This window comes from Cydia splendana, chromosome 20 (assembly GCF_910591565.1).
Source record: "Cydia splendana chromosome 20, ilCydSple1.2, whole genome shotgun sequence".
Classification (NCBI taxonomy): domain Eukaryota; kingdom Metazoa; phylum Arthropoda; class Insecta; order Lepidoptera; family Tortricidae; genus Cydia; species Cydia splendana.
Genome location: NC_085979.1, coordinates 11,980,040 through 12,003,223, shown reverse-complemented (window position 1 = coordinate 12,003,223; position 23,184 = coordinate 11,980,040). Strand labels below are relative to the sequence as shown.

General features: G+C 37.3%; 2 protein-coding genes across 4 annotated transcripts in view; one reads left to right on the top strand and one right to left on the bottom strand.

The window, feature by feature from the left end:
* Positions 1-892: 892 nt before the first annotated feature.
* On the bottom strand, positions 893-2,903 carry LOC134800494 (exosome complex component MTR3-like). Of its 2 annotated transcripts, none has more exons than XM_063772960.1 (4): positions 2,672-2,903; positions 2,478-2,595; positions 1,729-1,888; positions 893-1,381 (listed from the first exon to the last, which is right to left on the bottom strand). In XM_063772960.1, exons 1-4 carry the CDS (start codon positions 2,841-2,843, stop codon positions 899-901), a joined length of 933 nt encoding a protein of 310 aa, XP_063629030.1. In that variant the 5' UTR covers positions 2,844-2,903; the 3' UTR covers positions 893-898. The 2 variants fall into 2 exon arrangements, with proteins under 2 accessions (XP_063629030.1, XP_063629031.1); XM_063772961.1 differs by having other exon boundaries at positions 2,681-2,903.
* Positions 2,904-3,312: 409 nt separating this feature from the next.
* LOC134800793 (putative divalent cation/proton antiporter TMEM165) overlaps positions 3,313-23,184 on the top strand; it is a 44,913-nt gene continuing 25,041 nt past the window's right edge. The window contains exons 1-2 of one of the 2 annotated variants that reach the window (XM_063773346.1): positions 3,313-3,489; positions 5,093-5,208. In XM_063773346.1, coding sequence (XP_063629416.1) covers positions 5,101-5,208 — 108 coding nt within the window. In that variant the 5' untranslated portion in view covers positions 3,313-3,489; positions 5,093-5,100. Of the gene's footprint in view, positions 3,490-5,092; positions 5,209-17,170; positions 17,407-23,184 lie in introns of those variants that run through there. The other variant, XM_063773345.1, reaches the window with a different exon arrangement.

Here is a 23,184-nt window from a genome sequence, read left to right as displayed (position 1 = left end):
TGAATGAGAAATAAGAAAGGATGGTATTCTACCTGTCCAATATTTGATTAAAAGTGTCTCACTCTCTCGTTAAGCAAAATGTGAGATGCTACTACAAATCTGATCAAATATTGAACAGGTGGAATACCACCCTAAGCTCTAAATGTGGCTAGAAATGATAAAAGTTTCCGTTTTACAGCTTTTACGTAATTTTTGGCTAGTGTTAAACATTCCCGCACCCAATACCATGGGATATGGTAATTACATAACATTTTGCAAAATATTTAACTGATACTGCCAGCTTATATGTATAAAAGAGCAGTTCTGATAAAACAGCTCTTAATTAACACATTCGACACCGCGTACCTGACTCTCGGGCACTCGTAAACTTTACTCAGATGCCGGCATACCCGCTAGTCGGGCAAGAGCTATAAACCTACACGCGACGCCGATGTGCCCGACAGGCGAGCAAGCATTGCATCTTCACTACCTCAGGGCTGCCACTGCCACTAACAGAAAAAATTGTAAGTCTTCTGATTATTATGTGGTCGAAAAGTTGGTACAGTTGATTATTATATTTTATTACTTCACTTTGTATTTTTATTTACTTTACCTAATGCGATTACAAAATAAAAATTCTTATTAGTTGGTTACGTGAAATTGCATACACAGGTATGTATCAATAGGAGTTAGAATTAGGAGAAGAACAAAACGGGGAGCCTAAACAGATGAGACAGCAGATTTAATTTTATCCACGTACTTATACGAAAGTTACTTGGCACAGCCCTGAGCGTCCGCCGCTTGCCCGACTAGCGGGTTCGCGGCGTGCGGCATTGTTTGAAATTTCGCCTGGTTGCGAAAGTGTTAAATCTATCATAAGTATTCATAAGGATATTTTTAATAAAACACAATCTAAACTTCATCCAGCATTTAATAATGATTTCCATTCCTCCATCTTCACATTCAATGATTCTTCCCTCTTCTTAGCTTCCTCTTTTAAAACTGCCTGTTGTTTCAAACGGTTCACAACATTTACAACAAGAACCTTCTGTATATTTGGAACAATTCGATCACACTCTTTTTCTAAAATCTCCATAGCATTTGTTGTACATTCAACATCCATTGAGCCTGTCAATCTAAAGTCCGATATTTGTTTCAATCCCGATAACATAGACATGGTCACCGTTCCATGGTTAGTGTTGTTTCCTGGGCTCATTATAGCTACATGCTCTTCAGCCTCGGTGGGATCTATGAATGTCTTGTCGCCGATGACAGCTAAGGAGCAAGCAGTGATTATATCGTACATGGGGACTGCAGCGTCTCCTAAAGCTAGGCCTGCTGCATTGATAGCTGCAGCTAGGCAAGCTCCATCATGTTCCAAAATGTAGACAAAGACATCAATCTGAAAGAAACCCAAGAATTTGTCATTTAGTCATGGTTAAAAATATCACAAACTATTAGGCTGATTCACACAAAGGGCTGCTTCGAAAAGAGTCTGTCAAATTGATCTGTATAGACATTGCACAAACAAAATGAATGCACGGCTGCAATGCCTCCTATGTGGACCGGTCTATTTACAATATGTATATGAAAGTGTCATAGGTGACTCATACAATAGTCAAGAATATGAGATGTAAAATAGGATAATGATACCAAATAAATAAATGGATTTTATGGCAAGAAATTATATTTTTATGTCCTTGCAAAATGTAAACAGCTCTTAAATGCATACAAGACTATACTCATTACCTGGTAATTAGGAAACAAATGCCTGCAGACCGCTGGCTCCAATGCCTGTCTCAGAGCTACGGATAATGCCTTCTCTTCAGTGTCTGGCGCGTGTGGTCGGCGTTCACGGGGACACGAAAATGGAGCAAACTTGACTTCACAGTACAATTGTCCCAGTTGGCTGTTAAACACAAAAGGCAATTTAAAGCCAAAATTAAGGAATACACATCTAATTTGGTGATAAACAATATTGAAATTAAGCATAAGTTCCAAAGTAAAATTAAAAAGTTAAAAAAAACCGGGCAAGTGCGAGTCGGACTCGCGCACGAAGGGTTCCGTACCATAATGCAAAAAAAAAAACGAAAAAAAAGCAAAAAAAAACGGTCACCCACCCAAGTACTGACCACTCCCGACGTTGCTTAACTTTGGTCAAAAATCACGTTTGTTGTATGGGAGCCCCATTTAAATCTTTATTTTATTCTGTTTTTAGTATTTGTTGTTATAGCGGCAACAGAAATACATCATCTGTGAAAATTTCAACTGTCTAGCTATCACGGTTCGTGAGATACAGCCTGGTGACAGACGGACGGACGGACGGACAGCGAAGTCTTAGTAATAGGGTCCCGTTTTACCCTTTGGGTACGGAACCCTAAAAAAGTAAGAAATACCATCTGGGGGTCACATCAGTTTTGTAGGACTCTCCATACCACATATATATTAATATTATTAATAATAAATAGGAGAACTATGTGCGATAAGGAACAACATACCTGAACTCGTTCTGGTGGGGTATTTCTCTTGGATCAAAAACAGAACATACAACTTTAGTTTTCTTTAATTCTACATATGCCGACCCCTTTGCTTGTGATACCATGTCTGTCCTCGCAACTGAAAGAAAACTTCGCAATTAGCTTAACACTTTTTCATTCAATATTTTTAATCATTCACAATAGTAAACACGTACAAAACATACACATGCTTCGGGCTTCGGATAGAGCGCGCCCATCTTTCCGTGACCCTTTTTCGTTTATTAAATCCTTGTGCAGCTGGTTGTAGGTTTTGAAATAGTCTTTTGTGAAACGTTTGTAGGATACACTGTCTTCTGGGCCGTTAAATCTACGATAGTCAAGAGGCATTTTGATTTATTTTAGGGGTTATAATACAAGTTGTTGACTTGTGACCGTCCGTCACCGAGGTCCGTCCGTCACTTTAAAGCGTTTTGTTATTGCTACTAGCACAACCTAAACGCTTAGATTACTTGACTTTTTTTCCGGCATGTTTAACGCTATAAACAGTACCAACAAAATTAATACTTTTATTCCGATTATATTCATTTCAGTAGGTACTACTATTAAAATCTGGAATATAACCAAATTAGACAATGATTTAGGCCCAGTTGCACCAACCACATTTAACAAACCGATTAACGTCAAACAACACTAAAGTATGAAATTTTCCATGCAATAAAATTTAGCGAACGCTTTAACAGTGACAGATGGTTTGGTACAACCGGCCCTTAGAATATTAGAAAATTATACGATTCTGTGGACTTGCCTTGAAATGGACCTTGCCAAGTGCCACACTGCCAACATCAAAACTGATCTATCTGTCATGTTAATTTAGGAAACGCGATGTGTTCCTGAAAATGTGTGTTTTCATGTGATATCCAGTTATTACTTTTATATTAATAATCAAGTAATGTGACAATAGTATTATCGTTTTAGATTTATAGTATTATTGATCTAACTAGAGGGCTGAAGAGTAGTTTATACTGAAGATAAGGTAAGCAGGCAATCGCCACATTCACTAAATACCGGTGACGTTTCAACGATGTTACTGAAAAAACAGTTCTTTCCTACTGGAAGCAATGTATTAAACTGCTGCTATGATAACTCCTATTATACTAGAACTTATAACTTCAGTATTTGTTCATTTTAGTCATCTCCTTTTCTATGGTAAATTCGTAACAATATCATAACATGTAACACTCCATTATCGTCAACTATCACTATTCTCTAGCCATTTGCCTTGTCTTATGATCAGTGCCTTTTGTAATCTCCATTAATGTAGTTACCAAAACTATTATTATCTTCAAACTATATGAATAAAATAAAATATTGATAGGTCCCTAGTCCCAACATTGATAAGTAAAAACATAAGTTATATCATAATAAATGTTTTATGTATGTCAATCGTTATCAAACAATGTATTGTACACTGGTATGCGGTGTACTGAATGTTAATTTACGATATGTAAGTCATTTTAAGCACCCTTTGTCAGAACTGACTTTTAACATAATCATAATTTAATAATAATCAATTGAGGAAAATTCTCTATAAACTGCTGCTCATTTAGTTTAAACTGTGAAATGGAATAGGTACAACTTTCAAGGTACTAGTAGATTTTATATAATTATTTAATTAATACATAAATTTTTTTGTTTAACTATGCATTAGTTGTAAGTCCTGGTAGCTCTGTTGGTATTGGTCAGCTGGTATCATAGATGTCTGTCTCGTCCGATGCTATTGATCAGCGGTTGGCATCAAGCGAACCTCTCACTGTGACCCGTGAGCCTCACTGGCTATTTTGTATGTAATATTGACAAACGACAATGTCTGATAAAGTCATAAAAATATTAACAAAGTGAGGCCCGCATCTTACTTCGTTAACTACTATGTGGCCCTTGGCTGCTAAAAGGTTGCCAACTGCGGCCATAGATTATTTGATTTACCCTTTATTTAAAAAATTGCTAGTACTAAAAAAAACACTTCATGTTATCAAGCATTCTGTGTTGCACAATGAACAATTATTGTACTATGTAAACTTGTAAAGACTTGATTTACAGGATTATCTTGTGATAATCTGTCTCATTTGTAAATCGAATGCACATGGAAAGCAAAGTTTCAACAATCATACAGTGTCTTTAAAAAAAAATTCAATGCCGAAAGCCCGTATTTTATGATTTCGTTCCCAGGCCGGACGACCCGACAGTCGTGATCGTGGTACTACTGCTTTATATGACGAAATTGTTGTGGCCTGGCGCGGACTTCTTGTTTGGCTGGGTGGATGAATGAATGTGTTAATGGGTTGGGATAGTATGAGGAAATTTGAAACTATTAAAGATAGAGGAAAACTGTCTCAGTCTAAAATTCATAGCTCATGGGACAGAACAGAGCAACAAAAAAACAATGGTCCAGTAGTTTCAGAGCAAGTTGAGTGGTTTTGACAAAATATAACACATAAGTCTTCATTTAGGTTAGGTTTACATTATGATATGCTATGATATGAAATGATATGATATATAAATGAAAGAAGGAAATCCCTTATCCTAAATGTCATTTCGTAAAAGCAACCATTTTTGATATCAAAATGCTTTAATTGCAGTGATCATCATGGTGCGAAGACGGTCATACATTTTGGGCACCATGGCATTTGCGGTGACGTGGGCGATAGCCACAGGCAGCGATACACAAGGAATATCATCAACCGCTGCCACAGAGGTAAGTTATTCTCCCTGCTGGTTCAGACCAGTTGCTAATGGGTCTACTCATCCAATTTGAATAATATTTTTAAAGGAATATTTTTCTTCTTCCCTCTAAAAAAAATTAGGAAAAATCAAGCAAATGGTTTTGAATGTGATGTTGAGACATTAATGATTTATTTTCCAAAACTCTTATCTTTTTACTAAACCAAAGGTTTGGTTTTGCTCAAGAAACATAATTATTATGCCGAAATCTGCTAAAACCGAAACTTCAGTTGGGCACTACCAGACAGTTCTATTCCATACATCAATATACTGTGTCTAAACCAATTTTATTAATTTAATAAACCATTTTATTGGTACTGTAATATGAATTAGATAAGATTTTATATATTCTTATACCCTTAAACTAGCAATTCTTGTATATTTATATATTTCGGGGATCTCGGGAATGGCTCTAAGGATTTCGATGAAATTTGCTATATGGGGGTTTTCGGGGGCAGAAAATCGATCTAGCTAGGTCTTATCCCTGGGAAAACGCGCATTTTTGAGTTTTTATATGTTATCCGAGCAAAGCTCGGTCTCCCAGATATTAAATGAGTAAAATTAGTTAAGAAATAAAACTGCTTGTGCATCAGTAATAATTTTATACAAACACCACACAAATGTTGACTATGCATGCAGTTTATAGCCGTGACATTGCTTATCAATGCATTTTAACCGTTTTATGGTTTGAGTAATGGTAAGATTATCCACAAGAGTCATATTGCATTGTTAAAGGCTGTATAAATGTGTTATTATCTGACAAAGGTGCTATTTTGTTGGCGCAGCAGGTACTGTCTGATCATGATGATGATTGATAAAAACATAAAAAAACTATCCTACTAAACTAAACCACAGAATAAATAATAGTACTAGGTACAGAAGACTCACTCTCTAACAAAACGCGTCTGTTACGATCAGGACAGATATGGCCGCTAGGTGGCGACAGCGCCACGCGCGGGTTATGGCTAGCCACCAAAATTGGTGTGGAACGGATGTACTTTTAGCTGCCTGTAGCAAAGCGACGAAATCGCGGAGTGAGCCACGCCTGGTTCAGCATTCAAAGCGTGAAAAGGTAACAGACAGACATGCAGTTACTTTCGCATGTATAACATTAGTAGGGATTTTTTGTCGATTTAGTGCTTGGATTATTTTCAAATAAGCCATGGGTATTCGTGAGGTTTTAATTATGGGAGGACTTACTATAGTTTGTCAAAGGACTGTCTCGTTTCAAACAGACAGAGAGAATCATACTATCTTTGTCGTACACTAGTACTAGCACTCAAAAGAAAAAGATGAGTATAGTTTTTTTGTTCTTATTTATTGACAAATTTGGTTTGACCAACTATAGTTACGTTAGGTTCGTTATAAAACTACCAACCTACGACTGTATCTGAGGGTGGTATTCCATCTGTCCAAAATTTTGGTCCAATGTCTGTGCATCTCACTCTCTCACTAAGCAAAACGCGAGACGCATGATACATTGTGCAAAGAAATTGGACAAGTGGAATGCCACCCTCATATTAGTATATAATTATTACGTGTAAGCGCACTCCTGTTAATTAATCTTATCTTTGCATGCGTCACGTTTGTATATACTTACAGGTTCTAATTAGAACACGTGAATCTGAAGATTATCTACATAGTTACTAATTATAGGAGATAGTTAATTATACCTGCCATAGATGGCGCTCGTGGTTAAATGCGCAGGAGTTTTCCCTCAGAGTCAGAGCGCTCTTATTAAGACATGTAGGATTGGCTGCTTATTACATGAGGTAATTACACACAACTTTCATAGATGGCGCTTGTTGTTAAAAGCGCTAGCGCAGTGTTGTGAAAATGTGAATTTTATAAAGTACTAATAATACAATTTTCAATACTCAATACTCAATACATTTATTGCACATAATTTCTGGTTGAAGCAGCAAATTAAAAGCAATAATAATGATTTATTTCTGTTATGAAAAACCAAACGCAGTTTACTTAATTGATGAGTATTATTATTGACGGCACCGACCTTTCTTGGTGTTTTCAAAATTACTAGATTAAGAAATATTTTTCGGACGTATCTTCAAACATGTTCCCAAGAACTTAGCCATCTTTTTATAAACTCCGCAACTCGCACTGTGGTTATTTATGAATAAAAAAAAAAAAACTATTCAACTCGACAAGTGGTGTTGTATAAAGTACCTACGTACCTATGTGTATAGATATCATAGAGTAATATAAGTAAAGGAAGAGTGGTAACATACATCAGTTTTCTTACCAAAACGCGCGTTATTTCGTAGTCGACATCTAACGTCAAGTAGTGGAACTATCAGTACCGCTACTTGACACCAGATGGCACAAGTGTCGCTACTGACGAAAAATGTAGGTACTACCAAAACAATTTACAACTAATATTAGAAGCTGAAGGAGTTGAAAATAGAGTTAACAGTAATCCGGTTATAATATTAGCTGAAAATTGTTGAGCATTAGAATTTTTCTTCGCCGCGACATCTATTCTCGACTAGCTGATATATTCCGCTACTTGACGCTAGATGTCGACTACGAAATAACGCCCGTTTTGGTAAGAAAACTGATGTATGGAGTTACCACTCTTTCTTTACTCATATTACTCTATGATAGATAAAGAGCTGTATTTTCCAGGCAAAAAATAGTTAAGTGTTAGCATTTAAATGTGTGACGAATTACATAGTTACATACGGACACAAAAAGATGAGCCACACGGTTTAGTCCCGCATTACTTGAACAAATAATATGTGCAGGATATGACATCAGCCATTACGAATACCTATTAGACCGGGAGATAGTGACACATTTTACTGGGTCATTTGTACCAGTATGGCGGTTCGTCAGGGGTCTAAGCATGTAATGAAGGAAAGAAAAATGCTATGACCATAGCGCTGGTACCGGCGGCCCAATCGCGTGGGCGTTAGTCGAACGTGTCGGATAAAATACGAGTGTCGAACGATTTGTACCACAAAAATCCTCGTATTATTCGATAGTCCATAAAAAAGAAGTAGGCGGTAGCGTAATGCCATACTTCTCCGGTGTGACTTACAGCCCGCCATACTGAGGCGAACACGTTAATTAAAAAAAAACAATTCAACCATTTCTACCAAGCTAATTTTTGCACAGGTGATCATCGTCGAGCAGCCATTCATGGACATCACCATGCCATACTTTTCGGATGGTTCCAAATGCCCGCCATACCGCCGCAAGGAAGTTAATTTTTTTTTTTTTTGCTAAACGATTTGTACCAGTATTGCATTTAAATTTTTGGAGAGTATTTGATAAAATGTGACCGTTATTATAATTGCCATACTTATAGTAGGGGGATAAAGTGCTGCCATACTTGAAAAACTTATTTAATCGACACGTTTCAAAAATACGACTATGTATACGTAAAATAATTTTTTACAGCATGGCATCATCATATTCTGTTTGTTTGGATACAATTGTACCTAAAAAAATATATTTCAGATTATAACTACGGGGCGGACGAATGTGAGACTTAAGCCAAGACTTAAAACAAAAAACAATGTTTTGACGATTTGTACCAGTATGGCATTTGGATTTTTGGAAATTATATGATGCAATGTGACCATTATTATATTTGCCATACTTCTAATAGGGGGAAAAAGGGGCACCATACTTGAAATTAAAAAAAAATATTGTACACATTTGCCACCTCCTACAGGTATGGCATTATGAGATTTCCATTTATGATCACACAGAAAGTGTTGAAAAAAAAATTCAAGATGGTACAAATCGTTTAGCAATAAAAAAAAAATTAACTCCCTTGCGGCGGTATGGCGGGCATTTGGAACCATCCGAAAAGTATGGCATGGTGATGTCCATGAATGGCTGCTCGACGATGATCACCTGTGCAAAAATTAGCTTGGTACAAATGGTTGAATTGTTTTTTTTTAATTAACGTGTTCGCCTCAGTATGGCGGGCTGTAAGTCACACCGGAGAAGTATGGCATTACGCTACCGCCTACTTCTTTTTTATGGACTATCGAATAATACGAGGATTTTTGTGGTACAAATCGTTCGACACTCGTATTTTATCCGACACGTTCGACTAACGCCCACGCGATTGGGCCGCCGGTACCAGTGCTATGGTCATAGCATTTTCTTTCCTTCATTACATGCTTAGACCCCTGACGAACCGCCATACTGGTACAAATGACCCAGTAAAATGTGTCACTATCTCCCGGTCTATATGTGATAAAAACTCGAGATTGTCTATTTGCCCACTTACAACAAATAAAATGTTACTTTGCTAACCCGCGAAATAATAACGTGCAAGATTAGGTACGTAGAATTAGTGCTAACCCGATCGATACTTACTTGCGTATTTTTGCATGCAATTGGGTACTTTCCTCTATCTATTTAAAGTAAAATATCTGGGAGACCGAGCTTTGCTCGGAAAACATAAAAACTCAAAAATGTACATTTTCCCAAAGATAAGACCTAGCTAGATCGATTTATCGCCCCCGAAAACCCCCATATAGCAAATTTCATCGAAATCGTTAGAGCCGTTTCCGAGATCCCTGAAATATACATATTTAAATAAATATACATATAAGTAAATAAACAAGAATTGCTCGTTTAAAGGTATTAGATTATTTCACACCGTGCACGAAATAAAACACCAGATAATTATAAGACAAACATAGATAGCAGCAGTTATTCTGAAAACCATTTATATTTAATAAATCGGATAGAAATACAAAAAGTAGGCGAATTGACCGTGACATCACTATACTCGATTTCATATAAATTTCATACCGGCAAATCGTTTTGACAGTTCTAAAAAAAGAAGCTGATTTGACTAGTAGGAAAGTACCCCATTAATGTCCTTGTCCTCACTAAAAGCTGAAAATTCACAATCCTTATTCTTATTGCAATTATAGGCATAAGATCCCTTAATGGCTAGATACGAGTGTTGCTGCTAGTAGAGTTAACTCGAAAATAAAATGTCTGTCTTTAAAATACTATAGGTACGAGCATACAAAGAGCAAGACCTTATTACAACAGGCTTATGGTCCACCGATGAACAGTTAACAGGGGCGATGGTACATATGATAAGGCACAGTCAACTGTAAAAATATGGGTGTACAAATCATCTCAAAAATATGTCCCATAACTCATGTCAGTGAATTAAAAACTATGGGACATATTTTTGAGTAAGTTGTCTACACCCATATTTTTACAGTTGACTGTACTAAGAACAGTAGTACCTTAGGTACATTTTATTGTGCTGACATAAGCCTTCATTTATTTCAAGTTGGTACTTCCCCAGCAAGGAAAACCGCAACTCAAATCTATATGTATATTTTTAATTAATGTTGGTAGACCATAAAAAGGTACAATTTAAAAGGTACAAGGTACAAAGGTACATTTTGATTTGCCGGTTTTTTACAAACCATTGTTAATCAGTTGTAAAAACATCTCAAGTATCCCGCAATATCAATCCGAGTCAGAATTTCGCTGGTAATTTGCCACCATGATTGGTTTTTGCCAATAAGTAACATACGAGTATGTACGTATATCTCAACTCTATGGCTTCCAAGCGTGGCGTTCGTAAAATGTTGTTTGCCGCCTATCTGTCCGATTCTAACTTTAAGATACGTCAATTAATAGATCTAGAAACGATATGGATTAGATACGTCAGTGTCAAATGTGACGTATCTTCAAACAAAAACGTCACTTTTGACACTGACATCTATTCCACATCGTTTCTAGATCTTTTAATTGACGTATCTTAAAGTTAGAATCGGGCCGTATTGCGAGCTTTGATATTTGCTGTGTCTCTGTCTGTCATCAAGGACTTAGTTCAGTTTGACCAATTTCCTAAAGAAGAGACGCTTTCCAGATAGATTTTCGTACATTGACTACGATACGCTGAGCGTTAACGATTGGCACGTTGGTTACGTGCTCTGGTAATTAGACTAGTTAGAATCGAGTATTAAATAAAAACGCGCCTCCGTCGAGTTTGTGTGCACTAGAATTGTCTCAGTAATCTCAGTAGCCAAGATTGCTTTGACTTTTCTACAGATATATTTTTTCCTCTCAGTCATTTCCTTCTTATAGAAAATTATAGTATCTACGAAGGATTTCGAAGTTTTTCGAAATAATAATATGAAGAAATGGCGATGAAATATCTATTTACTAGTATTTTCTATGAAACGTTATGAAAGCGCACAGACTTCGCTGGTTCGGTCACCTACTCAGATTGGGAGAGGATCGGGCTGTCAAGAGGGCGTTCTTGGGACGACCGACTGGTAGCCGTCCGGTGGGTCGGCCCAGGTATCGCTGGGAAGACAGTGTGACGTGACAGCCGATCTGCTTCAGCTTCGCGTCAGTAGCTGGCAGGAAGTTGCGCAGGATCGGGACAGCTGGCACGCTCTCGTTTCGGAGGCCAAGATTCTCTTTGGATCGCTGAGCCAAAATAGTTAGTTAGTATTTTCTTAAAACACGGGTATTTACGTTGGAGCTATAGCAGCCAAAGAATACAAAAGGTCCAACGACATTTCTCTTGTTTATGCAAATTAAATCTTATGATTTGTTCCGCTAAGTCCATATTCCTTGTAAATATTTTCATTTTTTCTTGTGTGTCAATCATGATGTCATCATTGTCATCACCGTGATAAGGCACGTGAACATCGTCATGTGTCATTATGTACAATTTCTGTATAACAATCTGAGAAACTTACTGGCTAATGATTTGAGGGCATGCGATTGCTTAATTTGCTGACCGTACAAGCGTAGGTACGTACGGTCTAAATCGTCAAAAAATATATTTATTCATCGAATCTGCTCACAAAATTTCACAAAAAATCTGCTAAGAATTGCGACCCGTAGGGGAGTATTTCCGGACTTACGAAAGCATTTTTGCTTACGCTCGGTCAAAAACATTTTATTCATCGTACAGGCACCTGCAATAATATGGTACACAACGAAGCCCGCAAAAATATCTGACGCGATCTCATTTGTAGAGCGATAAGAGCGTGTCACATTTTTGCGGCCTTCGAAGAGTAACATATTATTGCAGGTGACTGTACCTATGTGTAATTGTGTGAGCAACCGCGACAACTGACAACAAAAGACGGAAGTTATAATTATTAGTTAGACTATACAAATTGGTCACAAACAGTGATGTATTCGGGTTATCGGTCATCGACCTCTCTATCGTAATTACCTTCGTGAACGAATGACCTCGATTCGATAGAAAAATTGCAGTTAATGTAATCATTCGATTGAATGCAATAGACAGGTCTAAGGTCATCATTAGGTACAGTCAGCAGCAGAAGTTGCTAGGCGGGTGAGGTGTTCAAAATTACCTTGACACGCTCTTATTCTCTTTAGAATAAAGTCGCGTCAAGATCATTTTGAACACCCTGGCACGCTTAGCAACTTCTGCTGCTGCCTGTACTAGAGTATTTATCTAGCGTGCAGTAGCTATTTCGGATTCATGGGTACAGTCGCCGTCAGATATATCGGAGCGGCCGAGGTGCTCACAAATATCTGAACACGCCTCTATTTTCATGGCGTTAGAGTGCGTGTTCAGATATTTTTGAGCACCTCGGCGGCATCGATATATTTGATGGCGCCATTGGCGCCTGTACCATTGTTCATACTTAATTCAACTCGTAAAACCTTATTTTATTGCTTTGACTTAAGTTTCATGGGATTTTGGTATTAAGAGGCGTAAAGCCTCGAAATAAGAGAGGAAGATAGTTAATTCAAGTTGACAACGTTATAATAAAAACTTGTCAGGCTTTTAGACATCGGTTCTGGTCAGAATTACGGGAGAATTATCGTGCAACACGCGGACTGATGGTCTGGACTGGACTGATGAAAAAGTTTTTTGATAATATTCGTCAGTCCGTTTTGAACGACAGAAAACTGATAGGAGACTGATCGTCGTCTTTGTGTCATTCTCGCGTCAGTCACCGTCCATGCAACAATGCAATGATGGACGGAACTGATGCCAGAATTAGCGTGTAACCGATGTCTGTGTCGTAATTTTATCAGTCTGTTGTCAGTCTGGACTGATCGTCTAACCGTGTCCATTTTCCATCATTCTGGCATCAGTCAAAACTCGAATGGAATGATGGACGGACGTGAAGCCAGAATTAGCGTGTAACCGATGTCTTAGACTTCGCCAAACTTTTAAATAAGGAACTGAAGTAACCTTAGATTTAGAAAGTAACTTTAAGAACTGTCACATATCCTGTCAATTTTTGAATTAAAATGTTTGGCCTCTGCTAATCCATATAGTAGTTTAGTTATGACATATATATACAGGATGATTCAGGAGACGTGAGCAGGACTAATACTGCGCATTTCGTAAATTATAAGCAACACTTTCGTATCAATATTAGTGAGGTTAACGTTAATTTTCTAGTCGTGTTGAAAAAAAAAGTTATTAATTTATTTACGACATGCGTGGTCACCCTAAAATTAGAATACTAAACTACCGATATTCTGTGTCAAATTGAATGTCATCCCTGTCATCGCGGTCTGGTTACCTTTGAAAACTCGTATCTCACTCAAGTTTGACAGTTTATTTTCTTCGTAATCAAAAAGTTAAAGAGGTTTTATGCTTATTAATTAGGTCTTGTAGGGTGACCATGATTGTAGAGGATTAAATTTGTCCTCACCAAAAAGTAAAAAAATAGTAAAAAGTGTGGTTGTTTCACCTAAATACGACGGTGATCGATCAATTATCAGTTACAGAGTGTGCAGGATTAGTCCTGCTCACGTCTCATGAATCATCCTGTATATATATTTAATGCCGTTTCACCGCGAATCCGCACTTTTGATTGCTTAATCGATACCGCACAAGGTCGGCCTTGGTGAAATTTGCCCGCACGCCTAAAGATAGCATCGCGTACCATCGCCAACAGATATATATATATCGGAGCGGCCGACGTGCTCAAAAATATCTGAACGCGCGTATCTAACGCCTTGACAGTAGAGGCGTGTTGGGATATGTGTGAGCACCTCGTCCGCTCCGATATACCTGATGGCGACTGTCCCATCGTCACTATTCACTGACAAGATATAAACCTTATTGTTAAGATATAAGGTGTATCGGTGGTTAGCTTTTATTGTTGGTACCATCGCTAGACAAATAGAAGGTTGATAAACACTGCCATTCCAGATGCTAGACTACGACCACATAATAAATAATAGTACTAGGTACAGAAGATTCACTCTCTAACAAAACGCGTCTGTTACGATCAGGACAGATATGGCCGCTAGGTGGCGACAGCGCCACGCGCGGCTTATGGCTAGCCACCAAAATTGGTGTGGAACGGATGTACTTTTAGCTACCTGTAGCAAAGCGACGAAATCGCGGAGTTAGCCACGCCTGCTACGACTACGCTAGAGAAACGATATTGACCCTTAAAACCTAAAGACTTCGCGGCCTTCATCCTCACATCCTTGAATCGGAATGACACTGCGTTGTTTCAGTGGAATTTCGTTCCGCAAATAATCCGGCTGTACATTGAATTATTTCTTCTTCTAAGTCGGTCCCTCACTGCTGAGGATCGTGACTCCGCATACTAATTTTCCTTATGGTAGCTCTCCCCTTCTCCCTCCTGTCGGTTGCTGTGTGGAAAGCGTTGCTTAGCGTGATGTCCATCTGGGCGGATATTTGGTCACACCATCTCGTTGGACTTGGTCCTCTAGGCCGGCTGCGGTCCACTTTTCCCATCACCACAAGTCTCTCCAAGTTGTCAGGGTCTCAGCGTGCTATGTGACCGAAGTATTTCAGTACTCGTTGAAGATAGATGGTGGATAGTTTGGGTTCCTGTTCCAATTTGAGCTGCGCTAATATGGATAAGTACATTAGTGCGGCGTGCCATCCAGGGTATTCAGAGCATGCGCCGCCAGGCCGCCACACCCACATCTCAAAGGCATCGACTTTTTTCCGGAGATCCGCTTTCAGTGTCCAGGTTTCCGCTCCGTAGAGAAATATCGGAAAGACAAGGGTCCTTAACTATTCTGACTTTGTTTTTTTTAGAATATTCCTGTCTGTCCATACCGGTTCTTCGCCTGATTTCGGCCTCAGATCCGCCCGTTGCTCAGAACAATTGAATAAATTGAATTATTTAACGAGACGATGTTTTCTTAAGAATCATTGGTGCAAGCAAGCACAGCACGCCCTTTAGAGTTCGTCAAAGCCTGGCCTTGTGGTCAGGGCGTTAGCCGCGTACGTTTAAGACGCAAGTTCGGTCACATTTTTTAGTAGTTGCATCTATTATCAGTTTTGAATCAAAATGTCACGTTACCCTGGTTAGTCAGAGTACGTTACTCGCTTTCTCCCGTGCAACCTTTCTATAACACACAGCAAGGACATGTTTACAAACATTACGCAGGACTGTTATACAATAACACATAAATAGTGACATACTGAACCAGCAGGAGAACTCTAAACACCCACAGTTACTACGATTTGTGCGGTCTATTTATACTGGTTAGTTAGGAATGTTTTGTAAATTAGGTAGTTGTTAGTTGCGTGCGTATTAATTAGGTAAATTCTTGCGTTTTCACTTCCCTATGTTTTAGTTATGGTACCTATAACTGTAGTGGGTCAAAGTACCTATATTAATAGTCCCGTTAAATTCTTATTTATAAAGCAAATATTACAACAGTTGAATGGACTAAAAACTAAAATAAATTGTCCTATGGGCAAAATTGTCTCTTTTGAGTAGGTAGAGTTTGCAATTGGCATCTTAGCTATTCTAGTTTATTCTTAAATTTATTGACAATAAGCAAGTGACGATCCTGAACCTAACTGATAATTAAAAACTAACAAGTAATTGATACCTAGGTATGTCTGGCTAAAATCTAAATTTCTAAATGATGCACCTAATCAAACTTAATATAAAACGCACAAAACATAAAATTATACCTAACAAACTTTATCGCACAAATCAGTTGCGTACTTGACAGGTTTCCGCACAACAATCTATACTAAGAATACGTAAGTAAGGGACATTTTCTTCCTGTATATGTATAAAAATACATAATTTATACATATTATGTTATTTAATATTAATAAAACTGTTTGTGACAATTGTGACGTTTACATTACTTTCGCAAATTGTATCCACCTATTCGTGTGGAAATATCATTGGAGACGAGTCGTTTTGACCTTCCATGCTGATAAGATAAGAGTGAAATGTATGTCTTGCACTTAACTAAGTCCCTTAACCTAGTAAAACACATCCAGTACTGTCAGTGCCGATGTTAATAAGTATACAATATGTATGATACAACGACCCATAGTTCGTTTTTTTTAGCATTAGAAAGAAGGTAAGCGATCTTGACATGTCTTCATATTAAAAATCACTTTTGAAAAATAAGTCACAGTAAATATGTTAGAATTATAAATCTTAACCAATCTTTTACATTATTTTGCTTTCAAAACTATTTTTTTAAAGCGTTTTTCAATAATAAGACACGTCAAGATTGTTTACCTTTTTTCTAATGCTAAAAAACGAAGTTTAGAATAACTGTAGAAGTCTGGTTATAGCTCAAAGAGATGAGCGTTAAAAACCTAACCTAGATAGCATTTTATAAAGTTCTGTAACCTGAAATCGCTTTATACCTCTCTTTCTAACTAACATATTTGTTAGAAAAACACACATAGGGACAGTTTACAGCCTTTTATAAAATTACCCTGGTCTTTGCTATCTTAGCCGGGAAAAAAGTCACTGGTAATATATGCACTGGACCAGTCATTAAATCCTACATGTGCAAACCAAGCTATCAGTCGCTCTTTTTAAAGTTTTCCACCTGTACCTAGCTAAATAACACAAGTTTTCCTACGAAACTACACTCTTAGTGTCAGTCCACGCACTAACGCGGCGCGCGCGTGTCGTGCACCTAAAAATATAATAAACACTATCTGATCTTGAAAATGATAATGATAAAGTTATAGTTAGTATGATAGCAGACGCTTTCATAAGTCAGTGTTTTGTTTTCTCGCGGCCAGTGCGGTTGACAGTTGGAATAGTGAAGTGATTTGAAAATGGAGCTAAATACGACAGAATTTGATTGGTTCAGCACAACTGTGGTGCCTGAGAGTGTACCGGTGACAGAGAGTCCTGATATATCGACATGGCTGACGAATATATTTTTGCAGGTGTGTTGTAAAACAATAGATTAGGTTGTGTACCAACCTATATGTTTGTTTAAACAAAAGCTTTACGCGAACTGTGAAATTATATTAGACTCAATGTTCTTAGTGTGATATTTTGTGTTCTAAAGAACACTGGTCAATACACTTTAGCTGTATGTATACAAAAGCAAAAGTTTTATCCAAAAATCATAATTAGGATTATTGTGTATTAGTGTTTAACCAAATAACCATTTAGTGTTATGGAATATGTTTCATAGCTATCGCAGAATTTCACCATTTTGTAGAGCAAGTTAAACCACCGAGATTTACAGATATTTTATATAGGTACCTATTTCTTGGATTGTTCATATAAACTTATTAATAACCTCTGGCCTATTCGTTGACCTCTTGAAACCTAATACATAAATAACATTCGTTTTCAGTAATAAAAATGGTAAAATGAAATTCCGTGATAAATAGTAGTTTATGTGACTGCTACATAATAAAAGGCATTAAAATACGAGTGTGGGTTTATGAAACGAATGAAATGAGTTTCATAATAGTATCACACGAGTGTTTTAATGCCTAATTATGTACAGTTACATACACTGCTTTATCTACACACATATTATAAACTTTCTATGATATATTCACTAACCTCATATTACAGCCGACATTGGGGCACTTTCCTCTCTGGCGGAACTCGCGGATATGAGCTGGCGTCTCCGAAATATCTTTATCGTACATTTTACACGAAACTTTTGTTATAGTTACTTCAAAAACAATAAAACAAATTATTTTTTACTTACAAACTAATTAAAAGATAAACTGTACGTCAAATGGCGGCAAATGAAAACTTTTTCACACATGTCACGCATCCGTAGTTTTTTTTTTAATTCAAAGACAAACTAGAGTCGGGGTCGATTACCATATCGTCCGATACCAACTTACAAGCGAGATTTGTCAATATTGTATGCAATTGTCATTTGATTTCGAATAAAACGTCATCTCGACTGATATTAGAATAGGGGTCAAATCAAATTGCTTTTTTTTTCAGAGATGTTCGAAATTTGAATGTCATTACCAAATCGATTTTCATATAGTAATGAAGCTATTACCACATTTTCACAGATAAGAAATTTGCTGTAACAAAACAGTTTATCGTAATGTGGGCCATTATTTACGGATTTTGAAGGCATCATAGAGAGTTTATGATATGTGTGTAGATAAAAAAGTTTATAGTACTTAACTCTTCGACAAAACGAAATAACCCCTTTTCTTATCCTTGTAAACTATCATCAGTTTATAACCTGAAACCACTTTAAACATGAATTAAGTATAATTATAATGAGATCACCGTGTTTGAAGTGGTTAAGACTTGTGTTATCTTTCTGGGTTTAAAAACACTCATTGTTAACAACACTGGAAGTATACCGTAATAGTAATAATTCGTTTTGCCCCACTTATTCAATATCAATTTGAAATAACTGCAATAACTTTTGTTATTAGGTACAAATGCAAAGTTTATGTAGCGCGCTAAAATAAACCAAAACGAAACGAAGTCTATTTTTGCCCACTTCTAGTTATTGATTTTTACAAAAGAAGAATCGACTTTACAAAGCGATTTAAAGTGCCATTAGTTTGTGGTCTTCATTAGCATTTTCATGTCACCAAATGTCAGTTTTTATCGAGTAAATATACAAATAATACTAGAATAATTATAGGGTGTTGTGTCTAGGTATAATTTCACAATCCTGACTTAATGAAAAGATGAGAAAATATGATGCTTTAAAAGAAAAAATAAATAAATTCAAGGGGAAAATACATAAAAAATCCCCACGATCTTCCTCTTTTTTTAAATCAGTCAGTGAAACAGTAGGTGTAAGCTATAGGCACTTGAATAACTTTTCAATAAGTTGATAATATTGATTTCGTGATTTGATGCGGCTTCGATCCGCTTTCCGCTTCGTTTTTACTTGGGGTTCCGTATTAGTTTTATTTATACTCCACCACAGAATAAATAATAGTACTAGGTACAGAAGACTCACTCTCTAATAAAGCGCGTCTGTTACGATTAGGACAGATATGGCCGCTAGGTGGCGACAGCGCCACGCGCGGCTTATGGCTAAGCCACCAAAATTGGTGTGTGGAACGGATGTACTTTTAGCTACCTGTAGCAAAGCGACGCAATGGCGGAGTGAGCCACGTCTGACTCCACTTACAGGAGGTTGGTACAGCAGGAGCCACAAAACAAAGAAGTAATAGAAGTGAAACGTACATCTATAGCGTGTGGCATGATTAAGCCTTATTGTACTTAGTTTCACCACAGACTATTGTCAGTCGTGTGTCAATTCAGTATGGCGCTTTTGAGATGTCAGATGTGAAAACGATTCCAGGATAAATTAGAAATAATTACAAATATGCCGCGCTGCTCCATTTTGGAGTGTAAAAACGCTAGCCGAACAATAAATGTTAGATATGGAGGCATTTCATATCATCGGTAAGTATTATTTCAAGTAATATTACAATATTTTTTACTTTTTCGGTTTCCGCAAGGATTTTTTGATTGTTTAGTGCAAAAATCAAATTTATGTAAATGAGATAAGGTTGATATCTACTTAGCGTCAAAGTCATGTACGGGTGCGCTATTCAGCCACAGTGCGAGGACCATATCAAAAATGTTATCGATGTCGATGTTCGTATTATCATGCCGCGATCAGAAAGGGATTAGAAATAACAGATTTCCATACACTTACGTCAAAATCAATATGGATTGACAGCTATCTCAATCCCTTTCTAATCGCGATTCAGTAATATAAATACACAGTTCGATTTTTTTTATGTTCATACATGTTCTTAATAATTTATTTTTGTTTTGCCTCTGGATGATCATATCGTTAAAGTCGTCGCTTATGCACATTTTATATTATGTACAAAATATGTTCTTACTCGTACATATTTATTGCTATTCAATGGATTATTTGATTTAAAGTTTTTCTTATAGTATTGCATCCATGGATACATATTTGTCAATTTTGTATATTAAATACGAGTAGGTAAGGTGTCAGTTTTAAGCTGTCACATAATTTTACTGCCGGGTATTTGCTGGCCAGTCTAAAGCTCGCTCCACACTCTTGGACAAATCTTAAAGCGGTCTTCACATTCGACCTTAGTATTTGACGTATCTCATTGTTCGAATACGGCTGTAAAGCCTCCTCTCGGAGTTGGACGGTCAGATGACAGTCTCTTTTGTACAAAAGAGTGCATAAGCCAATTCTTGTGATAAGTTTCCAAGCAGACCCCAGGCTCCGTGCCTGACGCGGGCCGGCTCACGGGCCGTGGCAAATAGCCGGAAGAAGGAAGATGATGGTTGCGCGACATGTAGCACGTAACTGAGGACGCGGACATCACGCGGGGTGTGCTAAGGAGTAACAGTTTTTATTATATACTCGCTTACAGTTATATGCGTGGTTGGTGGCTTGATTACTTTCAATACGAGCATTTTTTTATTAAAAAGTAAGTAGGTACCTAATCGTCGCCAGAAAATATAGTAATACATATGTATAAAAAACCTGAGTAGTTTACGTGTACACTAATCTTTAATAAGCGTTTATCGATATCACACCGAATCATGCACATCCCTATCGCATGTGTCAACCTCATAATCGAATATTTTATCCTATCGCATTCACTCTTGGAAAAGCCATGCAAGTGTAAAAGCAATAGAGCATAAATGTCAATATACAAAAATAAAAATCGTAGGGGGTCATCCAGTAATTACGTCACACGTTTAGGGGGAGGGAGGGGTCAAGAAAATGTGACATGTTGTGACATGGGGGAGGGGCGAGTCACAAACATTGTGACGTCACTTTAACTTCATCAGTAACCGAAAATTAATTTATATGTTTTTATTCGCTGTACAGTTAAATAATGAGTTTTTGGAAGTAATTTTCGTTCCTAATTGGTTTTGTGTTATAAAATTACTAATATTTCTTTTACCAAAATATTTTTTCATTAAAAAAAATAATGCCAAGTTACTATTACCGATAACGTTGAAAACAAAATTGCCTAAAATGTGACGTCACACCAGGTGGGGAGGGATTTGCAAATTGTGACCAAGTGTGACAAGGAGGGGGGGAGGGGTAAAAAACTTAGAAATTCGTGTGACGTAATTAATGGATGATCCCTAGTGCATTTTCGACATAATTTTCTTTGCTGTAAAGTTCAAATTATTGAGATGGGCGAGGGCTCATAATCCTTTTCGAAATAAGAAAAATATGGCCAATTTTTGTGACAGCGTTTTGGCGACATAGGTTTCCATACTAATCCAGGTACATGCCGTTTCCCGTCAGAGCGCGGCGCGCTCATTCTTTCTTCCGTGAGCAGGAGCGAAGCTCTTCCTTTCTATCTGCCCGATTCGAACTTTAAGATACGTCAATTAATAGATCTAGAAACGATATGGATTAGATGGGTCAGTGTCAAAAGTGACGTTTTTGTTTAAAGAAACGTCACATTTGACACTGAATCCATATCGTTTCTAGATCTATTAATTGAAGTATCTTAAAGTTCGAATCAGGCCGTATGTCTGAGCAATGCACGTATTAGGTACTTATACAAATTCGAGAGTTCATGCCCTACGACGCTTTTCCCAGCAATAAATTTTATATGACAATCTTCACCACATTGATCTTAAATAGAAAAGGCACAGGTGGGCTTTGCTTACTGGAATTCTGACCAGTGCCAACCCAGTTATCAAAATGTCAGAATTAACAATTTTATTGCCAACAGAAGTGTGGGATAGAACATGGAACCCATCACAAAAGCAATTAGTCACAAGCTCACTTTTACTACTGGCGTGGCGGTTCAAGGGAGTGTACGTAAAAATAGGGTAATCAATCAAATGTTTAGCCCTGAAAAGGTAATAGTCAGAAAATTAGGCAAGGAATTTGATTCAAACATCAAACATCAACATTTATTCAGCAAATAGGCCACAAGGGCACTTTTACACGTCAACATTGAATTTACATACAAGCAAAAATAATAACAATACATCAACAATTTTATAAAATACAACTAACAATTCAAACTAACGTATTACATACTTAGAGATGTATATGGTCTCTTAATGTCGAAATTTCCGTGGCACTTCCTATATTGTCACAATAACATGAGATCCCTAGCGGTTTTCTCTGTGTTTCTGTGACAGTTAAATCAAAGTCTTTGACTGTACATAATATAGTATAGAAGTAGTACTGTTATGAATGAATTTTTCATAAAGTGGCCATACAATTTTGTGGCTAGGTGTACAGTAAGTGCCCCAAATTAGTACCACGTCGTCATACTAGCTGTATAGAAAAGTTGATGCTTGATGATGCTAAGGCTCGGCTAATGGCCTACCACATAATCAGATATATCGGAGCGGCCAAGGCGCTCACAAATATCTGAACACGTGCATGTTCAGATATTTTTGAGCACCTTAGCCGCTCCGATTTTACCCTTGTGACTTGAACTATTTACTACTACATATTTACAAAATATATTATTTACTACTTGGAGTCTTGGACTATTTTGGCACATTGACGTTATTACCTAAAATAAAAATTGGCAATCATTCACCTCTTCCGCTGGCGTATGTAAAATAAAAATAGATCGGTTAGTAAATAACGCGTCTTTATTTTGGTCCCTGTGGCACTTACCATCGCTTTGATCGTTTCGGGTTTCGTAGTCATTGACTACATTTAGCAGGATATCTGGGCTATAACCGCGAAATCCGCGTTTCGGTTGAAGAAATGTCAGTTCTAG